The sequence below is a fragment of the Salvelinus alpinus genome, chromosome 4, assembly GCF_045679555.1.
Source record: "Salvelinus alpinus chromosome 4, SLU_Salpinus.1, whole genome shotgun sequence".
NCBI lineage: Eukaryota > Metazoa > Chordata > Actinopteri > Salmoniformes > Salmonidae > Salvelinus > Salvelinus alpinus.
In genome coordinates this window covers 65209238-65225026 of record NC_092089.1, presented here as the reverse complement: position 1 = coordinate 65225026, position 15789 = coordinate 65209238, and the positions used below count along the sequence as shown (strand labels likewise).

General features: G+C 41.4%; 1 protein-coding gene across 1 annotated transcript in view; it reads right to left on the bottom strand.

The window, feature by feature from the left end:
* Positions 1–15789, bottom strand: part of LOC139574163 (dedicator of cytokinesis protein 2-like) — a 227665-nt gene that overhangs the window by 29397 nt on the left and 182479 nt on the right. The window contains exons 27-28 of the mRNA XM_071398401.1: positions 254–352; positions 48–142 (exon numbers count right to left, since the gene is read on the bottom strand). Coding sequence (XP_071254502.1) covers positions 48–142; positions 254–352 — 194 coding nt within the window. The remainder of the gene's footprint in view (positions 1–47; positions 143–253; positions 353–15789) is intronic.

Below are 15789 nucleotides of genomic sequence, written 5' to 3'. Positions count from 1 at the left end.
GTGTGTGTGTGTGTGTGTGTGTGTGTGTGTGTGTGTGTGTGCAGTACCTGTTCTGCACCATGATCATGGCCATCCAGTCCGAGGGATAGACGTGCTTCCCAATCAGTTCCTTGAACAGTAGGAACGTCTCCATCAGGAAGTCCTTCAACAACACCGAGAGTGTGTGAGTGTGGATTTATGCAGGCATGCATGCGTGCTTGTGTGTGTGTGTCTGTGTGTGTATGTGCGTGCAACTGTGTGTGTGATGTCTCACCACGAGGTCGGTGGTGCCTGAGAAGGTCTCTAGGTAGCGGGAATAGTGTCTGTCATCCATCTGACTCAGAGTGGCCGTCATACAGGCCACCACCCTGGACTGAGAGAGAGAGAGAGAGAGAGAGAGAGAGAGAGAGAGAGAGAGAGAGAGAGAGAGAGAGAGAGAGAGAGAGAGAGAGAGAGAGAGAGAGAGAGAGAGAGAGAGAGAGAGAGAGAGAGAGAGAGAGAGAGAGAGAGAGAGAGAGAGAGAGAGAGAGGAGAGAGAGAGAGAGAGAGGAGAAAGATGGAGAAGAAAGAAGAGAGAGAGAGAGGAAAGAGAGAGGAGAGAGAAAGTAATGAATTACACATCCACTGTCAGTCAGCATTAATCATGACTTAAACATATTCCCACAAAGCTAATGTAGATTTATTATATTATATCTTAACAGTCTTTATGTAAAAGCACATTTAAAAAAATTATACTTTCATTGTCTCAATTTGAATTACATTTGACAAAAACTCATATACACGACCAAAAGTATGTAGACACCTGCTCGTCGAACATCTGATTCCAAAATCATGGAGATTAATATGGAAGTGGTCCCCCCTTTGCTGTTACAACAGCCTCCCCTCTTCTGGGAAGACTTTCCACTAGATGTTGGAACATTGCTGCGGGGACTTGATTCCATTCAGCCGCAAGAGCATTAGTGAGGTCGGGCACTGATGTTGGGCGATTAGGCCTGGCTCGCAGTTGGTGTTCCAATTCATTCCAAAGGTATTCGATGGGGTTGAGGTCAGGGCTCTGTGCAGGCCAGTCAAGTTCTTCCACACCGATCTTGACACACCATTTCTGTATGGACCTCGCTTTGTGCATGGGGCACTGTCATGCTGAAACAGTAAAGGTCCTTCCCCAAAGTTGGAAGCACAGAATCATCTAGAATGTCATTGTATGCTGTAGCGTTAAGATTTCCCTTCACTAGAACTAAGGGGCCTAGCCCGAATCATGAAAAAAAGCCCCAGACCATTATTCCTCCTCTACCAAACTTTACAGTTGGCACTATGCATTTGGACAGGTAACGTTTTCCTGGCATCCGTCAAACCCAAATTTGTCCGTCGTACTGCCAGATGGCGAAGCGTGATTCATCACTCCAGAGAACACGTTTCCACCGCTCCAGAGTCCTATGTCATCCATAGAACATTCTTCAAAGAGTCTTGACGCTCATCCAAGTGCTTCCAGGTGCTTTTTGGCGAGCTTGAGTCGACTTCTTGGAGAAATGGGTCCCGTTATGTACGGCGAAAAACCAAACACTGCATTCCACAGTAAGAACCTCATAGTAGCAGTGTGATGGTTTGGGGATGCTTTGCTGCCTCAGTGACATGCCATCATTGAAGGAACCATGAATTCTGCTCTGTATCAGAGAATTCTAAAGGGGAATGTCAGGCCATTCGTCCATGAGCTGAAGCTGGAGCGCATCTAGGTCCAAAAAAAATGTATGTATCCCCAAAAACAAACGCAAAGTGATATGTGGTATTGGGACTTTTAGCTGGAAGGATCAAACTAATCGAAATGTTTAACAGTAACATAATTCTCCTATCTCCAATTTAAGATGGGTCTTCCCACTCGGCAAAAACTGGTTGACTCAACATTGTTTCCACGTCATTTCAACCAAATAATTCAATGTGACGGCATTGAATCAACTTGGATGACTTGGATTGAGTGGATTTGCAAAAACGTCATTTGGAATTTTGTATTTTTCAAACCAAACGTTTAACTTAAATCCAATGACATGGTGAATCTGTTGGTTGGTTTGAATTTCGAATTCACATTAGTTGACAACTCAACCAAATGTAAATCAAAACTAGACGTTGAACCGACGTCTGTGCGCAGCGGGTTGTTGTGATGAGGCGGCACATAAAGGGTTAAACTCTCCACACCACAATCACCTCAGAGAGAGGAGAGGAGCAAGGACAGGAGAACCTTTCGGATCATCCCTCAATCACTCCCTCTTCCACCCCCATCTCGCTCTCTTCGGTCACCTTTCCTCCTCCTCATATGTCCGTCTCTTTCCGCACCTCTAGGTCCTCCCACCCTCTTTTCTCTCTCTGTCACTGTACCATCCTGCTTTCTAGACACATCTGCTCACCTCTTCTATCCCTCGCTCTCTCTCAATTTAATTCAATTCAAGAGGCTTTACAGGCACGGGGAACATATGTTTACATTGCCAAGGCAAGTGAAATGGATAAACAAAAGTGAAAAAAACTATAAAAAGTGAACAGTAAATATTACACTCACACAAGTTCCAAAAGAATAAAAGACATTTCAAATGTCATATTATGTCTGTATATAGTGTTGTAGTTATGTGCAAGTAGTTAAAGTACAAAAGGGAAAATAAATAAATATGGGTTGTATTTACAATGATTGTTCACTGGTTGCCCTTTTCTTGTGGCAACACGTCACAAATCTTGCTGCTGTGATTGCACACTGTGGTATTTCACCCAATAGATAGGGGAGTTAATCAACATTTGATTTGTTTTCTAATTCTTTGTGGGTCTGTGTAATCTGAGGGAAATATGTGTCTCTAATATGGTCATACATTTGGCAGGAGGTTAGGAAGTGCAGCTCAGTTTCCACCTCATTTTGTGGGCAGTGTGCACATAGCCTGACTTCTCTTGAGAGCCAGGTCTGCCTTCGGCGGCCTTTCTCAATAGCAAGGCTATGCTCACTTCTCTCTCTTTCCCTCTCTCTCTCTATGTATACAGTACGGAAAGTATTCAGTACCACGGAAAGTATTCAGACCCCTTGTCTTTTTTCACATGTTATTACGTTACAGCTTTGTTCTAAAATTTATTAAATAGCTTTTTTTCCTCATCAATCTACACACAATACCCCAAAAACCTTTTTGGTACCCTTCCCCAGATCTGTGCCTTCACACAGTCCTGTCTCTGAGCTCTACGGACAATTCATTTGACCTCATGGATTGGTTTTTGCTCTGACATGCACTGTCAACTGTGGGACCTTATATAGACAGGTGTGTGCGCCTTTCCAAATCATGTCCAATCAATTGAATTTACCACAGGTGGACTCCAATCAAGTTGTAGAAACATCTCAAGGATGATCAATGGAAACAGGATGCACCTGAGCTCAATTTGGAGTCTAATAGCAAAGGGTCTGAGTACTTATGTAAATAAGGTATTTCTGTTTTTTATTTTTCACACATTTGCAAAAAACTTTTTTCGCTTCTTCATTATGGGATAATGTGTGATGATTGCTGAGGATTCTTATTTATTTTATCAATTTTAGAATAAGGCTGTAACGTAACAAAATGTGGAAAAAGTCAAGGGATCTGAATACTTTATATACTGTATATATATATACAGTATTTCTTCTGTGATTTCAAGTAATTGTCATTTGCATATTTCTTTATGGGCCAATCTCAACAGCCATCTGGTTTTGGCCTATATAGATATAGGTTATTTGCCATAATATATACATATTTATATGGAATGGTATAAGCAGATTTATCTAAATATATGACACTGAGTATAAGGTTTCCTTTTTATATAAGGAAATGGAGTGGATGCAGGCTGTGATCCCTTTTGCTTTGACAGTTCTGTTGTAGATCGTTGCACGTTCTATTTGTCCTATAAAATAGCAAACATCGCCGGATATGAGAAAAGAGCCAAATGAAGGGGAAGATTCCCGGTGTTTGTGATGCTCGTCGTTTGGTGTGATGCAGACAGGGTGGCGAGAGTGGTGAAATAAGTCATTGTCTGTTATTTTGAGTTTTGATGTTACCTAGGATAGGATAAAGTAATCCTCCTAACCCCACCCCTCCCCCTTAAAAGAGTTAGATGCACTATTGTAAAGTGGTTGTTCCACTGGATTTCATAAGGTGAATGCACCAATTTGTAAGTCGCTCTGGATAAGAGCGTCTGCTAAATGACTTAAATGTAAATGTAATATACCTGACTCTATGTATCTGTCTTTATGTCTATCTCTGGTTGGTAGTGACGGAGTGAGATGGGACGGGGCCAGAAAGATGAGAGAGGGGGAGCGAAGGAGTGATAGATGATGGATGATATTTTCAGACAGAGAGATTTAAAAAAAAATATATATATATTTAATGGGAATGTGTGTGCGTGTGCACTTGCACGCATGCACAAACACATACACACATATAAAACCGCGAACATACCTCAGGAGGTTGGTGGAACTTTAATTGGGGAGAACGGTCTTGTGGTAATGGCTGGAGCGGAATTGTTGTGGAATGGTATCAAATACGTCAAACACATGGTTTCCATGGTTTCCAGGTGTTTGACGCCATTCCATTTGCTCCGTTCCGGCCATTATTATGAGCCGTTCTCCCCTTAGCAGCCTCCTGCGGAACACACACACACACACACACACACACACACACACACACACACACACACACACACACACACACACACACACACACACACACACACACACACACACACACACACACACACACACACACACACACACACACACACACACACGCAAACACATTTATATTCCACTGCTGGAAGCACATTGTTCTCTCATATCTCAGCCAGATCACTCAAGATTGACTTTGAAATTGGATGTCTGTCCATGTCCTGAGGACATCGGGAAATGCCTTCAAAAACAAAAAAAAAGGGGGTGGTGGATGAGCGTAATCCGATGACTCTGGATCTGAAGGTTGTTTGTTCAATCCCAGTGGTAAACACTCATTTAAAATGTTTATGTTTTAACCCTAACCCAAACCTTAATCCCATGACTACGGATCTGAAGTTCGCGCCTTCCATCCCAGAGGTAGACACAATTGATTATTTTATTTTTTATACCCTATCCCATACCTTAAACCTTAACGTCTAAATTTGACGTTTGGAGAAATGTGGATAAACGTACGACTCTGAAGCCAGATTGGTAAAACCGTGAGATGTTGTTGTATATCTACCCTGAAAGTGGAAACGCCTGGAGGGCTACCCTTTAGCAATCACCACAGGAGCATTGCATTCTCTCTGACATACACATACATATGTGCACGCACGCACGCACGCACGCACGCACGCACGCACGCACGCACGCACGCACGCACACACACACACACACACACACACACAAAGCCTAATCATCGTGACACACCCCCAAAAAATGCAGGCACACATTTAGACCAGCCAGGTCACTCCAGATCCCCTGTGAAATTAGACATCCGTCGAGGTAAGCATGACGTAAGGATATGGCCACTAGGGGCAACGGTGAGCGCTAATAATAGTGTTTAACAAGATTTTTGACTACCTCATCTCTGTAACCCATACATACAATTATCTGGAAGGTCCATCAGTCAGGCAGTGAATTTCAAACACAAATTCAACCACAAAGACCAGGGAGGTTTTCATATGCCTCGCAAAGAAGGGCACCTATTGGTAGATGGATAAAACAAAGAAAGCAGACATTGAATATCCCTTTGAGCATGGAGTAGTTATTGATTACACGCTGGATGGTGTATCAATACACCCAGTCACTACAAAGATACAGACCTCCTTCCTAACTCAGTTGCCGGAGAGGAAGGAAACCTCTCAGGGATTTCACCATGAGGCCAATGGTGACGTTAAAACAGTTACAGAGTTAAGGCTGTGATAGGATAAAACTGAGAATAATAATATTCCAAAATATTGTTCGCAACAAGGCACTAAAGTAATACTGCAAAAAATGTGTCAAAGAAATTAACTTTTTGTCCTGAGGCAAATCCAACACAGAACATCACAGAGTACCACACTTCATACATTCAAGCACGGTTATGCCTGTAATCGTTAAGGACTGGGGAGTTTTTCAGGATAAAAAAGAAACGGAATGGAGTTAAGCACAGGCAAAATCCATGCGGAAAACCTGGTTCCACCAGACAATGGGAGATGAATTTACCTTTCAGCAGGACAATAACACTGGATTTGCTTACCAAGAATACAGTGAATGTTCCTAAATGGCCGAGTTACAGCTGTGAGTTAAATCTACATGATAATCTATGGCAAGACCAGAATATCATTGTCTAGCAATGATCAAAAACCAATCTGACAGAACTTGAAGAATTTTGAAAAGAATAATGGGCAAATGTTGCACAATCCAGGGGTGTAAAGCTCTTAGAGACATACCCAGAAAGACTCCAATGGTGCATCTACAAAGTATTAACTCAGGCATGTGAATACTTATGTAAATTTGATATTTATGTATTTAATTTTAAATACATTTGTAAAACATTTTAAAACATGTTTTTGCCTTGTCATTTGGAGGTATTGTGTGTAGATGGGTGAGAGAGAAACAAATATTTTGAATTCATGCTGTAACACAACAAAATGTGGAATAAGTCAAGCGGTATGAATAGTGTAGATAAGGCCAGCAAGATAGCTAGCTAAGGGTAGCATGCTAACTAGCTACACTGACAGCTGTCAGTTCCCTATTTGTTGATTTTTCTCCACTCCACGTGGAAATCACCACGTCGTTCTATCTCACCTCAATTCGTGAATATCTATAAGTGGCCTGAGTCATTTATCGGAGGTGGAACGTTAACGAGTACTTACACTCTAGGGTAGGAATTATGTTGAAATAGGGGTGGTATCACCCACTGGTGGGGGCCTTTAACCATTCAGAATTTAATGCCTAGAAATGTGACGTTTGGACGTCTGATTCTGCAGTGAGACTGTGAGAGCGTGTTGATTCAGACACACAGACTCAGACACACAGAAAGACACACACAGACACACGCATATAGAAACAGACACACACACACACACACACACACACACACACACACACACACACACACACACACACACACACACACACACACACACACACACACACACACACACACACACACACACACACACACACACACATACACACACAGAGAGACACACACACAGACAGACACACACACATTCAGACACACTGACACACACACACGCACAAATTCAGACAGCGTCTCTGTGGGTAATGTTGGTTACATAAAGCTTTAATTAGGAAGTGATATTTCAGCTCTGTGAGCAACGTGCTGCTTATCCCTCTATCTCTCCCTGGTAGAACATGACACCAGACACCCTGTCAAGATCCAACCTCTTTCATCTCGTTTCTTCCATTGCGCCACCCCTCCCCCTCCCCTCCCCACCCCTCCTCTGTCTGAACTGAAAAAAAGGTGTTGTGCTCTGTGTGTTTACTGTGACACTGCTGCCAACCCGAATGCTTGATGTGTCCGGCACATAAGCGCGCACGCACAAACACACGTGCACACGCACAGACAAAAAAAAAAAGACACAAATAAATGCCAGCACGCATTCACACACGGAACTGCAAACAACCAAACAAATCCTTTCCCAAGAGTCAACTTCAACTTCAGAAGATAACTCAGCTCAACTTCTAGAGCTCTCTCTCTTTCTCTCTGTCCTTCTCCCTCTCCGACAGTGTTCAAGTGAGAACGGCTGATTACTAATAGGATTATCAACAGGATAAACTACATGCACACACACACACACACGCACACACACGCACACACACACACACACACACACACACACACACACACACACAGACACAAACGTAATGGAGGCAGTGCGAGAGCACAAACAAACAAGTAGTGAGTTCACTACATATTGACGGTCTATCCTAGATAGAGTAGGTGGGGGAGGGGGGTTGGGGCCAGCAGTTCATTGGCTTACTTCCCTGTAATTGGTAGTCTCTGAGAAATTAACACAGTCCTCAATCTCTTTACCCACCCTCCAAAACACACACACACACACACACACACACACACACACACACACACACACACACACACACACACACACACACACACACACACACACACACACACACACACACACACACACACACACACACACACACACACACACACACACACACACACACACACACACACACACACACACACACACACACACAGCTCTAGTCCTGTCCAGGATCTTATGTAACTGCCAAGAGATTATTGAAAAAGCAGGACACAGATGCTCGGCTGGGGATTTTGCTCCCTCCTCTCTTTCTCATTCTCTTTCTCTCCATTCATCTGTCTGTCTCCATCCCCCCTTACCCCCTTTCTCTTTTATAGAACTAAAATCAAAGACAGATTTCAGCAGGACAGCAGCCAGGTCGCTCAAGATCCATTTAGAAATCCGACATCGGTCAGGAGATGCCTTCAAAACCGGCCATTAGGGTCAACGGTGAGCTCTTTTACCATCAAGTAGGCTTGGGTTTCGCTAGGGCGCTGTGAACAAGGGTGGCGGATGGGCATAAGCCACGAGCTCCGGCTCCGAGGGTCGGGTGTATAATCCCAGTGTTAGTCACTTGTTTTATTTAAATAAATAACGCAACCCTATCCCGAACCTTAACCCTTAACTTAACCATTCAGAACGACTGCCAAACTTAACCTTGGTGTTGTTTTTGTTTGAACCCTATACCAAACCTTAACTCTTAACTTAACCTTTCGGAATCAGTGCCTAAACTTAACCAGCCGCAACGCGCCGGTGACAGCAGCAGCCGCAGCAGGAAGAGCATCCCAGGTTGTCCAAAACATCAACACATTGGATGTTTAGAGCAACTTCTAAATTTCACATTTGGAGAAACGCGGACAAACGTCGGAATCTGAAGTCAAATTGGTCAAACCGTGAGTTCTCGTTGAGGACAGAACAATATTCGGCACGATTTTGTAAGTAGAGAATAACGCATCTTAAGAAAAACAGATTCACACAAAGTAATACAATTGCACCTAACACCGACAGGCAGACAGACAGGCAGACAGAGAAACAGACAGGAGACATGAATACAGAGACCGATGTTATTTTAGACTGACAGTCATGCACCGAGACATGCAATCAACCACACCGCAGGACAGAAGAGGCCCTTCTTGTCATTAAATTATCTCTGCCACATTCTCTCTCTGCCACATTCTCTCTTTTTTCTCTCCATCACCTGAGCGTTTGTTGAATGAAGGAGGAAGGGGGAGAGTTAGAGTGAGCCACAGGGAGAGAGTTAGAGAGGGATAGCGAGAGAGAGAGAGAGGGTTTGAGAGAGGCGGGTAGGATAGGAGCAGTGTAATCAGCTGGTGTGTTTGCATGTCAGAGAGTACTGATTAGACAGATCAATGACTTCACAGCTCAACGTCTCTCCGTCGGGTACAAAGAGATCTATCAAGCCCTTTTTCTAACAACCCCGGCTAACGCCCTGAGATACTTAGCGAGGGAAGGAGGAAGGGAGTGATGGATGGGTGGGGGAGGAGAGGGGAATAAGGTAACGACAGGGAGAGAGTCTGAGATGAGAGAAATGGGAATAGAATTTAGACACATTAGCCTGACCCCTGAAATGACACCCCTCATCTCCACTCCTCCTTACCTCCTCCCTCCCTCTTTCCCTCTGTCTTCGTCTCGCAGTAATGTGCTCCTTTTCTCATCACAACATCCTCCAAATCAAATTACAGAGAGCTTAGAGAGGGAAAACACTCCTCGCCCTCCTTGCCGTGCAGGATGTGTGTGTGTGTGTGTGTGTGTTTGTCTACATGTGAGATTCCTCTCGCACATAACATAAAGGTGTATTGCAATTATTGTGCATTGGGGATGGTGGTGAATAATTAAAAAAAAACTTTTTTTTAATTTAACCTGGATTTTGACAGGGAAGTCTAAGCTGATGAAGAAGTTGAAGTTCAAGGTTGGTTTCTTTTACATGTCTGACTTTTGTTCATAGAAAATAAATTGTCCAGGCCACTTTTATGTCTATTTTAGAATATGGTGATATTATCTATCTGCATGCAGCAGCACTTAAACCACTAGATGCTGTTTTCCATTGTGATGCTTATAGAACTCACCATTGTGTTTTGTATCAAGAAGAGGGTTGGGCGTCTTTGTACGTAAGGAGAGAGTCGCATCTTCTTGTGTTTATCTGCAAAGCACTCACGCAGAAACCTCCTATGTATCTATCGTCATTCATTCAATTTAGACTCACAAATGACGAAACCCGGTCTCAAGCTTGGAGTGGCGCAGCGGTCTAAGGAGATGCATCTCAGTGCTAGAGGCGTCACTACAGACCCTGGTTTGATTCCAGGCTGTATCGCAACCGGCCGTGATTGGGAGTCCCATAGGGTGGCGCACAATTGGCCCAGTGTTGTCCGGGTTAGGTTGTGGCCGGGGTACGCCGTCATTGTAAATGAGAATTTGTTCTTAACTGACTTGCGTAGTTAAATAAAAGTCAAATAAAAAATAACACTGGAGGCCCATTCGGTCTCCACAGAGTTGGATGAAGCTGCTTTTAGGTTTTTTTATGCCCTTTATGTGGAACAACTTACAGAGCTCTCTGAAATGATATGTTCTGGTCCCCCTTGGTCAGTTCAGAGCAATGATCGGAGACATTGATAAATGTGTCTGTTTATTCTTAATATGATTTGTAATTGTGTATATTGTATGTGTTTGATGTATTAATACAGGACTCACATATAATAGAGACACTCGTCATCAGCTTAGTGACATGTTTTTTAAATGACAGTTTGTCATCAAGCCAGATACCAAAATATGTGTACAATGGAACTCGCTCAATTTGTGTACCGTTCAAACTAGTCATTACAAATTAATTTAAATCTGGGTTATGGGACCTAGAAAAAAGCATGCATTTAGTTTCGTTTGCATTTCGCACTAACTTTAGATCCAACAGTGACCTCTGCAGTGATTGAAAATCAGACTTCAAATATGAAAAGGCTTGGCCAACCGAAGGAGCAATTGAATACTGTATCATCTGCACAGAATTTATTACTTTTTTTTACAGCATTACCAATGTTATTTACATATATTGTAACACTTACACAGACACACACGCACGCAGGCGCATACACACACACACACACACACACACACACACACACACACACACACACACACACACACACACACACACACACACACACACACACACACACACACACACACACACACACACACACACACACACACACACACACACACACACACACACACACACACACAGTTATCCCCCTGCTCATCTCAGCAGAGATCAATTGAAACTCGACACAAGGTGAGTCGACAACTTTTCTGCGTCGCATACATCACCGGTTATTTTTGGCAGGGGTCAGAACATTCAGATACACACTTTATCAGGGGACATCCGAGGGAACACACACACATATTCATAACACCCCAATTTATCACTGATTATACAAGGGAATCTCCAAAAAGAGAAAGCCGTGAATAAAGACACACACAGAAACATTCACCATTCAACAATCAGAAAAACAAGTTGCCTTTTCTCTTCTGATCTCTCTTTCCTTTCCTCTCCATCCCTCGATCTCTTTCCATGTCACACGAGAGGTCCCTCTCCTCTCTCTAGTGGATAAACTACCGATGTATGCATCTCTTGTATCAAACTCTTTTCACACGCTCCCTTCACAAGTCACCTCTCTAACTTGCACTTGTGAACGGGAGAGACTGAGCGAGAGGAAGGGTGAGAAACAGAGAGAGAGGGGGGGGGAGAAGGAGCGAGGGGAGTCCTAAATAGCTTCTCAGACACTTGAGACCCAGAAACAGAGAATAGTGAGAGAGGGAGAGCGAGAGAAGGGGGGAAAGAAAGGGGAGAAAGTGGGACAGTAAGACAAGTACAGACAGAAGGACATCAGCAATAGAGCATGTAACACATCAGACTGAAATACAGAGATATATATTGATAGATATAGTAAGATATAGAGAGATATAGATAGGTATAGTAAGATATAGATAGATATAGATATAGAGAGATACAGTAAGATATAGAGAGATATAAAGAGATATAGACAGATATAGATAGATAAATAAAGATATAGAGATATTTAGATATAGATAGATATGGTAAGATATAAAGAGATATAGACAGATATAGATAATGTAGATATAGTAAGATATAGAGAGATATAGTAAGATATAGATATGGTAAGATATAAAGATATAGAGAGATATAGATAGATATAGTAAGATATAGATAGATAGATATAGTGAGATATAGAGAGATATAGATAGATATAGATAGATATAGTAAGATATATATATAGATAGATAGAGTGAGATATAGATAGATATAGAAAGATATAGTAAGATAGAGAGAGATATAGATTTAGATAGATATAGTAAGATATAGAAAGATAGAGAGATATAGCTGGATATAGTAAGATAAAGATAGATATAGTAAGATATACAGTTGAAGTCGGAAGTTTACATAAACTTAGATTGGAGTCATTAAAACTCATTTTTCAACCACTTCACACATTTCTTGTTAACAAACTATAGTTTTGGCAAGTCGTTTAGGACATCTACTTTGTGCATGACACAAGTAATTTTACCAACAATTGTTTACAGACAGATTATTTCACTTATAATTCACTGTATCACAAATCCAGTGGGTCAGACGTTTACATACACTATGTTGAATGTGCCTTTAAACAGCTTGAACAATTCCAGAAAATGATGGCTTTAGAAGCTTCTGATAGGCTAATTGACATCATTTGAGTCTATTGGAGGTGTATCTGTGGATGTATTTCAAGGCCTACCTTCAAACTCAGTGCCTCTTTGCTTGACATCGTGGGAAAATCAAAAGAAAATTCACAACTCAATTTAGAATTGACCCCGACCCTGACACGCAAATGCACACACTTGCACATACGCACATACACATAGACGGATACATGCACGTACATACAAACACACACACACACACACACACACACACACACACACACACACACACACACACACACACACACACACACACACACACACACACACACACACACTCCCTCGACCGCTCTATTTATTGATTCCCTGCATTTCTCTGCTCCTTAACACTCTCTTTGGCCCTCTAGCTCTCCCATTCTCCATCTACCTACTGTATATCCATCTATATCTATATCTATCTATATTTATGTATATCTATCCATATCTATCTATATCTTACTATATCTATCTATATTTATGCATATCTATCTATATCTATCTATATCTTACTATATCTATCTATATCTTACTATATCTATCTATATCTTACTATATCTATCTATATCTATCTATATCTTATTATATATATATATATGTTATTACATATACATACTGTAACGGCTGTCCTCCTCCTCTTCATCCGAAGAGGAGGAGCAGGGATTTGACCAAAATGCAGCGGGTTGTGAATACATATTGATTTAATAGACAAAACGGAAAAACACGACAAACACTTGAATAATTACAAAACAAATAAACGAATGTAGACAGACCTGGACACGAACTTACATACAACGTGAAGAACGCATGAACCAGGAAAACAGACTACATAAAACGAACGAACTAACAAAAACCGCAACAGTCCCGTGTGGCGTAACATACAGACACTGACACAGGAGACAATCACCCACAAACAAACAGTGAGAACAACCTACCTTAATATGACTCTCAATTAGAGGAAAACGCAAAACACCTGCCTCTAATTAAGAGCCATACCAGGCAACCCAAAACCAACATAGAAACAGCAAACATAGACTGCCCACCCAAAACTCACGCCCTGACCATCACACACATACAAAACAACAGAAAACAGGTCAGGAACGTGACACATACATATATCTATCTATCTATCTATACCTTACCATATCTCTATCTATATCTTACTATATCTATCTGTATCTTATTATATCTATCTATATCTTACTATATCTATCTATATCTATATATGTCTTACTATATCTATCTATATCTTACTATATCTATCTATATCTTACTATATCTATCTATATCTTACTATATTTATCTATATCTTATTATATATCTATCTATCTATCTATCTATATCTATAGATATTTTACTATATCTGTCACGTTCCTGACCTGTTTTCTGTTAGTTTTTGTATGTGTTAGTTGGTCAGGACGTGAGTTTGGGTGGGCAGTCTATGTTTTCTGTTTCTATGTTGGTTAATGGGTACCTAATATGGTTCTCAATTAGAGGCAGGTGGTTTTCATCTCCTCTGATTGAGAATCATATTAAGGTAGGTGTTGTCACATTGTTTGTCGTGGGTGGTTGTCTTCCGTGTCTGTGTTTGTTTGCACCATACGGGACTGTTTCGTTCGTTCATAGTTTTATGTAGTCATTTTTCCTGTTCGTGCGTTCTTCGTGTTATATGTAAGTTCGTATGTTCAGGTTTGTCTACATTCGTTTTGTTATTATGTAAGTAGTCAAGTGAAGTTCGTGTTCTTCGTTTACTCTTAAATAAATTCATTATGTCTAAATACAACGCTGCAGTTTGGTTCAATCCCTGCTCCTCCTCTTCGGATGAAGTTGAGGAGGAACGCCGTTACAATATCTATCTATATTTTACTATATCTTTCTATATCTATCTATATTTTACTATATCTATGTATATCTATGTATATCTTACTATATCTATCTATGTCTATTTATATCTTACTATATCTATCAATATCTATCTACACTACCATTCAAAAGTTTGGGGTCACTAAGAAATGTCCTTGTTTTTGAAAGAAAAGCCAATTTTTTGTCCATTAAAATAACATCAAATTGATCAGAAATACAGTGTAGACATTGTTAATGTTGTAAATGACTATTGTAACTGGAAACGGCATTTTTTTTAATGGAATATCTAAATAGGCATGCAGAGGCCCATTATCAGCAACCATCACTCCTGTGTTCCAATGGCACGTTGTGTTAGAAAACCCTTTTTCAATTATGTTAGCACAGCGGAAAACTGTTGTTCTGATTAAAGACTAGTTGAGTATCTGGGGCATTAGCATTTGTGGGTTCAATTACAGGCTCAAAATGTCCAGAAACAAATAACTTTCTTCTGAAACTCGTCAGTCTATTCTTGTTCTAAGAAAGGAAGGCTATTTCATGTCAGAAATTGCCAAGAAACTGAAGATCTCGTACAACGCTGTGTACTACTCCCTTCACAGAACAGTGCAAATTGGCTCTAACCAGAATAGAAAGAGGAGTGGGAGGCCCCGGTGCACAACTGAGCAAGAGGACAAGTACATTGGAGTGTCTAGTTTGAGAAACAGACGCCTCACAAGTTCTCAACTGGGTGCTTCACTAAATATTACCAGCAAAACACCAGTCTCAACGTCAACAGTGAAGAGGCGACTCCAAGATGCTGGCCTTTTAGGCAGAACTGCAAAGAAAAAGCCATATCTCAGGCTGGCCAATAAAAAGAAAAGATTAAGATGGGCAAAAGAACACAGACACTGGACAGAGGAACTCCCCCTAGAAGGCCAGCATCCCGGAGTTGCCTGTTGACGTTGAGACTGGTGTTTTGCGGGTACTATTTAATGAAGCTGCTAGTTAGAATTTTAATTCATAGGTTGAATTGAGTTAAATTCAGAAATTCAGAGTTGACTCCAACCCTGGTGTGTGTGTGTGTGTGTGTGTGTGTGTGTGTGTGTGTGTGTGTGTGTGTGTGTGTGTGTGTGTGTGTGTGTGTGTGTGTGTGTGTGTGTGTGTGTGTGTGTGTGTGTGTGTGTGTGT